Below are 7,463 nucleotides of genomic sequence, written 5' to 3' on the forward strand. Positions count from 1 at the left end.
CGCCGGCCTCCGCCCCGGCCGCACCGCAGGAGGGGACTTTGGGGAGCGAAGCGTTTGCGGAGCAGTCCCTGCCGCAGAGCACCCCCGGGCACCCATCCAGCCCCCCCCCCCCCGCCTGTGACCTTCAGAGGTCAGACCCCGCCGGGGTTTGTGTGTGTTGGGGGCCGCGGGGCTGCATCCCCGGGCCCCGCTGCTCGCTGCGCACCCCCGGCACTGCCCGGTGCAGGGCGGACCCCGGCGCGCCCCGCGGGAGCTCTCCGCGGTGCTGCAGCAGCCCCGGCCCCGCTCCCAGCCCCCGGTCCCCGGTCCCGGCCCCAGCACCGGCTCCGGCCCTACCCTGCGGGCTCCGCCGGCCGCCGCTCCACCGCCCCCGGCAGCGGCCCGGTACCGGCACCGCGTTCGGCTGCGGGAGGGAAAAGCGAGAGAAAAAGAAAAAGAGAGGAAGGAAACAAAAATAAAGCAATTAAAAGAAAGGAAGGAAAGAGGGTGATGGCCTAGGGAAGGGGGAGAAGGGAGAGGGGAAAAGAGGGAAGGAGCTTGGAAAGGGAGAGCGGGGTGGGGGAAGGAAGGAACGGAGGGAGCGGGGCAAGGGGGAAAGGGATGGGAAATAGGGAAAGAGCAGCGGTGGAAAGGGGGAACGGGAGAGGGGGAAGCGAGGGAAAGGGGGAATGGGGAAGGGGCATCGGGGGGGGGGGGCGCGCCAGGGGCTGGGGGCCGGGAAGGGGAAGCGGGAAGAGGGGAGGGCCGGGAAGAACCGGGGCAGGGGCGCGGGCGGGGAGGTGGGTCCGGGAGGCGGGCTCGGGGCGGGCGGTTTCCGCCCCCCCCGCACACGTGTCGGGCCGCCCCGCACCCGCTCGGCGGGGCTATATAAGGGGCAGCGGCGGCCCAAGTATCGCCGCGCCGCCGCCCCCGAGTGCCCCACCATGAGCTACACCATGGAGCCCCTGGGCAACCCCTCGTACCGCCGGGTGACCGAGACCCGGGCCACCTACAGCCGCGCCAGCGCCTCCCCGTCCAGCGGCTTCCGCTCGCAGTCGTGGTCCCGGGGCTCGGGCAGCACCGTGTCCTCCTCCTACAAGCGCCCCAACCTGGGGGTCCCGCGGACTGTCTACGGCTCCACGGTGCTGAGCTCAGCCGAGAGCCTGGACGTGAGCCAGTCCTCGCTGCTGAACGGCGCGGCGGAGCTGAAGCTGAGCCGTTCTAACGAGAAGGAGCAGCTGCAGGGGCTCAACGACCGCTTCGCCGGGTACATCGAGAAAGTGCATTACCTGGAGCAGCAGAACAAGGAGATAGAGGCGGAGCTGGCGGCGCTGCGGCAGAAGCACGCCGGGCGGGCGCAGCTGAGCGATGCTTACGAGCAGGAGCTGCGGGAGCTGCGCGGGGCCCTGGAGCAGGTGAGCCACGAGAAAGCGCAGATCCAGCTGGACTCGGAGCACATCGAGGAGGACATCCAGCGCCTGCGGGAGCGCTTCGAGGATGAGGCGCGGCTGCGCGACGAGACGGAGGCCACCATCCGCGCCCTGCGCAAGGAGATGGAGGAGGCCTCTCTGATGCGGGCGGAGCTGGACAAGAAGGTGCAGTCGCTGCAGGACGAGGTGGCCTTTCTGCGGGGTAACCACGAGGAGGAGGTGGCCGAGCTGCTGGCGCAGCTGCAGGCGTCCCATGCCACGGTGGAGAGGAAGGACTACCTGAAGACCGACCTCACCACGGCGCTGAAGGAGATCCGCGCCCAGCTGGAGTGCCAGTCCGACCACAACATGCACCAGGCCGAGGAGTGGTTCAAGTGCCGCTACGCCAAGCTGACGGAGGCGGCCGAGCAGAACAAGGAGGCGATCCGCTCCGCCAAGGAGGAGATCGCCGAGTACCGCCGGCAGCTCCAGTCCAAGAGCATCGAGCTGGAGTCCGTGCGCGGCACCAAGGAGTCGCTGGAGCGGCAGCTCAGCGACATCGAGGAGCGTCACAACAACGACCTCACCACCTACCAGGTACCGGGGTGGGGGGAGCCCCGTTCGGGCGGTGGCAGGGGCGGGGTGCCTGATGCCGGTCCTCCTGGGGGGGGGGGGCACCCCGAGGGTTGAAGCCCCGGCTTGGCCGCAGGGGAGGGAGGTGGGAGCCGGGTGGGTTCTGCTCCGATCCCAGCAGCACCTCTCAAAGATGCAGAAGGAGTTTCTGGAAGTCTGCTGGGAACTTTTGCAGTGGTTGTGCATGAGGTTTATGCCTGTGTCAAAGAGGGTTTCTGTGCTTTCCGTTGCAGGACACGATCCATCAGCTGGAGAATGAGCTTAGAGGAACAAAGTGGGAAATGGCACGTCACTTGAGGGAATACCAGGACCTCCTCAATGTCAAGATGGCTCTGGACATCGAAATTGCTGCATACAGGTACAGTAGGATCATTGCGGACATGTCTGGAATATTAATAGCACTGCAGATGCTGCTGGTGTGGGGGGCCTTGCCACGGAGGAGAAGTGTCTGCATGCAGTGAAATTGGAGCTTGGCTAAATTACAATCACTCCAAAATCTCTGCAGCCCCAAGGAGTGGTTGCAGGAGGAGCCCTGAGTTCCTTAGGGACCAGCTCCCTGCCAGTGCTCCCTGTGAGCTCAGTGGGCACAGGACGCTGTGACTCAGTGCAGTGGCACCGTGTGCCGCAGTCTGTCCTTGGTTACCGGAGCAGAAGATGCAGTAAAAGACAAGCTTGGTTTTAATCCCCATTTGCCTTGCATATGCCAAGCAAGTGGCGCTTGTCACCTCAGCTCCCTTTTCTTGCTGGGGAGAGACATCGCACTCGCTTGATCACGGTTTCTAGCAGGGAGTTCTTGTCCTGTCTGTCACAAGCACTTTTGCTTTTCTTCCTCAACTTTCCTTTAAAGGCACCCCCTCTCATCTGGAGCAGGAACGTTGCTTGCTATTGCCATCACCTGGCAGGCTGTTTTAGTTTCCTTTGCATTCCTTTAGAACTCTCATCAGAGAGCTGCTGTGTTTTCTGGGTCACAGACTTAGATGAGAAACATGCATTTGAATATCAGAAAAGTAAAAACAAAAAAACCCCACCTCCAGCTCTGCTTACACTCCTCAGCTTGTGCAGCCACACAGGCACCCCAGGCTCTACAGCTGTTTGCTGCCCATGTTAGCTGAACAAAAACCTGTTCAGCTTCCACAGGTGCACAAGAAAGATGGATGCCCAAACTATTGAACTAGGGCATATCACAGACCTGTCTGGGTTGAAAGGGACCTTAAAGCTCATCCAGTTCTAACTCTTCCACTAGAGCAGGTCCAGGCTGACCTTGAACATGCTCTAATAGGCTCTGGATGTCTCAGCCACATCTGGGTCTATTGGGCTGGGCCAAATTCTGTTTGCTGAAGTCCTAATGCATCCAATGCAGTTAATTCCTTTGCCATACTCTTCACTGACTTATGCCCCAATGAAGCTTTTGACCTTCGATATGTTTCAACGCATCAGCTGAAGGTGTTACACTCGCCACATGCAAACAAAGCTAAAAGCTTTTTGCTGAATATGAATTTTGCAAAAGAGCAGATTCAAGGAAAGCTGAACTGGGGCTGTAAGGGATGGATTATGCTGATCAGCTCTAGCATATTCCATATACAAGCTGGTTCCATCCTGCTGATAAGGAAACAATTAATACCTGTCCCTTACATTTGATTTCTGTGCTCATTTTTTTTTCCTCCTGATTCCCTTAGGAAGCTACTGGAGGGTGAAGAGACAAGATTCAGTGCCTTCTCTGGAAGCATTACTGGGCCCATATTCACACACAGGCAACCATCAGTCACAATAGCATCCACTAAGATTCAGAAAACAAAGATCGAACCACCAAAGCTGAAAGTCCAGCACAAGTTTGTAGAAGAAATCATCGAGGAGACAAAGGTAGAAGATGAAAAGTCTGAAATGGAAGATGCCCTAGCAGCTATTGCGGAAGAAATGGCAGTCAAAGCCCAGGAGGAAGAAAAAGCAGAAGAAGCAGCTGCAGAGGAGGAAGAGAAGGCTGCTGCAGAACAAGCTGCTGAGGAAGAAGAGAAGGAGGAAGAAGAAGCCGAGGAGGAGGAAGAAGCTGCAAAATCCGATGCAGCAGAAGAAGGAGGTTCTGAAAAGGAAGAAATAGAGGAAAAGGAAGAAGGGGAGGAGGCTGAGGAAGAGGGGGAGGAAGCCGAGGCCAAGGGCAAAGCTGAAGAGGTAGCAGCAAAGGTAGAGAAGGTCAAATCACCCCCTGCAAAATCCCCCCCTAAATCTCCTGTAGCCGAGCCGGCCAAGGCTGCCCAGAAAGAACCAGCCGCAGAGGCAGGCAAAGAACAGAAGGTGGAGAAAGGCGCTGAGAAACCGGCCAAGGAGGAGGAGAAAGTGGCGTCTCCAGAGAAGCCAGCAACACCAAAGGTCGCCTCCCCAGACAAGGCAGCGACCCCGGAGAAGGCTCTGACCCCGGAGAAAGCAGTGGCCCCAGAGAAGCTCCGCTCCCCGGAGAAGCCGGTGACACCAGAGAAGCCGGTGACACCAGAGAAGCTCCGCTCCCCGGAGAAGCCGGTGACACCGGAGAAGCTCCGCTCCCCGGAGAAGCCGGTGACACCAGAGAAGCCGGTGACACCGGAGAAGCCCCGCTCCCCAGAGAAACCAGCACCTCCGGAGAAGCCCCGTTCCCCAGAGAAGCCGCCGTCCCCGGTCAAAGATGGGAAGGCTGTGGTGGAGGAGACAGTCACGGTCACGAAGGTAACCAAGATCAGTGCAGAGGTAGAGAAGGGGTCGAGGAAAGAAGACATCGCAGTGAATGGGGAGGTGGAGGAGAAGAAGGAAGAGGAGGAATCCAAAGAGAAGGAGGTTGAGGAGGAGGACAAGGGAGTTGTCACTAACGGCCTAGATGTGAGCCCAATTGATGACAAGGGTGAGAAAATAGTAGTAACCAAAAAAGCAGAGAAGATCACTGGTGAAGGCGGGGACAGTACGACCACATACATCACCAAGTCGGTGACCGTCACCCAGAAGGTAGAGGAACACGAAGAGAGCTTTGAGGAGAAATTAGTGTCCACCAAGAAAGTGGAGAAAGTCACTTCACACGCTGTAGTAAAAGAGATTAAAGAGGCCGAATAAAACAAATCGTAGCTAAGTTAAAACTCGAGCTTGGGTCGGTGCAAAAGGTTAAGCCATATGACAGCTGCAAAATGCATGTGGGTGACGGCTTCAAAGCAGAACGGGTTCTCTCATGGAGGCTCCAGACACACAGTATCTTTCTTTTTTGTGCAATATAAAGGGGAAGGGGGGGGGAATGCATGCAGGCTCAAGATGTGCTCCCTCCACAGAGCTTGGGGCTCTACAAAACATAACTACTATAATAGTGCATGAGATGAAATGTGCAGAGGAAGCTTTTGAATCTCCTGAGCTGTTGGAGGGACGTATCTGAGGGATGACTTAAGATGTATTATGCAAAGAACCAACTGAGCCAAAAAGACAAACAGAAACCAGTCATAGAATATTCATGAGAACCAGAACTCTCCTAGCCTTAAAAGAATAAAAGCTACTTATAAAGAATTATGTTTACCTCACTGGTGCAATTTAGGGTGGACTTTTGCTCATGGGAGAACCTAGTTGACATGCACAGTACGCAACCTTTTGTTGTTTGATGTAAAAGTCACAGCAGTTCTTGCTCAATAAAGGTCAATACTGAAAACAAGACTTCTCTGGTGATTTTTCTTTCCAGCTCAGATCCTTCCCTAAAGCCTGCTCCTCTGTCCTGAACAGGAGAACACGTGTATGGGTTGATAAGCTGCTTGGTGTCCTCATTTAGGAAACAAGCTTGAATTGGGTATGATGAACAGATTTCATGTCATAAAACACAAATAATTGAGTGGGTTTAAGCAAATAGGTAAGAGCCATATCCCATCTTTTCTAAAGCAGAATCTATTAAACTCTCCTGCCTTGCCTTGAGGTGCTTAAGGGGGCTGCAATTCCTTTTGCTAGCAATGGAAAGCTCCCTGAGCCACGTGCTTCTTGCATTGCTTATCTGAGCAATCCTGCCTGTACTAAGGGTAAAGTGTTATATTCTACTGCAAGCATAGTTTTCCTCCCTGCACCATAGCCTCAATGTGCAAGGAGAGCCTTAAGGATGTGATTTCAGGACTATTCCTTGACTTTTCATGTGAGGAATGCCTGTCCCAGCTGTTTGTCACTTAAGTGTGCAAAGACCCATTAAGTCAACCAAGACACTGTGTGTTCATCAAAATGGGGTGGCTTCTGGTTATTTTTCCCCTCCTGCCTTAATTATATGGGAACATCCTTATCAGTTCTGTCCCCAGTGATCCGTAGGTGCAATCTGCTTCTAAACACAGAATTCCAAAATTGAGAGCAAGCAGATTCCTGGAAAAAGGAAACTGTCTTTTACTGGGATCATGGCTCAAAACATCCTGAACTCGTATTTTACATATCTGTCCATTTGAAAATGGCTGTAGAAATGAGAACCTTTCAGAGCCTGCACTGAGGCTGGTCGGGCTCAGATTATAGCTGGTGTGACTGACAGATAAAACCAAATCAAAGCATTCCTGAATTTCCAATAGAAAGGAATCTTTGGCCTTTGTCTACTGCCACTTCCCAGTTGGCTTTATGAAGAAGAAAGCCCATTAAAGGGCCTTCTAAAATCCCACTATATGGAAAATAAACGGAGACAAATGAAACAAAGGGAAAAAGAGGAGGGCTCCGACCCCAATTTGGGGAGCTAATATATCTTATTACAGGATTAATACTGTGATTAGTTTTATCGTGTTTCAAAAGGAAAATGAAGAACACAGCTACTGCCTTAGCTCCCACAAGCAGCAAAGGAATGCAAATCCCTTCTAACCCTGCTCACTACATGGACTGCCCTGAAATCTGCTGACTAATTGAGGGTCTGATCAAACTGTGATTTGCTTATGCCTTCCAATGCTCTCCCCTATCAATAAGTGAAGATCAAGCAGTGTTTAATTGGAAGGGTTCTGCATGTTCTTCACTGGTGTAGGAAAGGCCACAGCAGAGAAACCTCTCAAATAAAGCTGAACGTCTTTGTGCAGCAAAGTAATGACTGCTTCTCCTGCTGATATCAATAATGGAAATCTGTGCTCAACAGCTTGCTGCTTGAGGGATGTTTAATTAGAGCGGAGTTAGTAAATTAAATGGCAGCTCCTCTGTAGAGAGCTTGCTTGTGAAAGTTACATGTGTATGTGACAGCAAGTAGCTGTATCTTTAGGACTAAGAGGCAGCCCAGCCGCAGTCACCTATTGTCAGGAAGTGGTTGCACCAAGTTATGTTAAAATACAGACATGCCCGATGGCTTGTGAGCATTGCAGCTCTTTGTCTCTTGGGTCTAATCAAAGTTTTCAGGAGACCACCACCACTAAACCCCAAAACTAAACCAGAGACCAATATTTAACAGAAAACCCTCTATTTATGTGCTTCCACGTAAGTTCTATAAGCTGCTAAAATGTCACAAAC

The 7,463-nt window shown here is 53.5% G+C and overlaps 1 protein-coding gene across 1 annotated transcript; it reads left to right on the forward strand.

Moving 5' to 3' along the window:
* The first annotated feature begins 882 nt into the window (after nucleotides 1-882).
* NEFM (neurofilament medium chain) lies at nucleotides 883-5,671 on the forward strand. Its single transcript, XM_057420855.1, has 3 exons — nucleotides 883-1,985; nucleotides 2,255-2,379; nucleotides 3,698-5,671. The coding sequence occupies exons 1-3, from the start codon at nucleotides 924-926 to the stop codon at nucleotides 5,091-5,093; spliced, it is 2,583 nt and encodes an 860-aa protein (XP_057276838.1). The 5' UTR covers nucleotides 883-923; the 3' UTR covers nucleotides 5,094-5,671.
* Nucleotides 5,672-7,463: the final 1,792 nt, after the last annotated feature.

The sequence above is a fragment of the Pezoporus wallicus genome, unplaced genomic scaffold (assembly GCF_028554395.1).
Source record: "Pezoporus wallicus isolate ANWC-B61680 ecotype Strahan unplaced genomic scaffold, APGP_CSIRO_Pwel_v1 contig_8717, whole genome shotgun sequence".
Lineage (NCBI taxonomy): Eukaryota > Metazoa > Chordata > Aves > Psittaciformes > Psittacidae > Pezoporus > Pezoporus wallicus.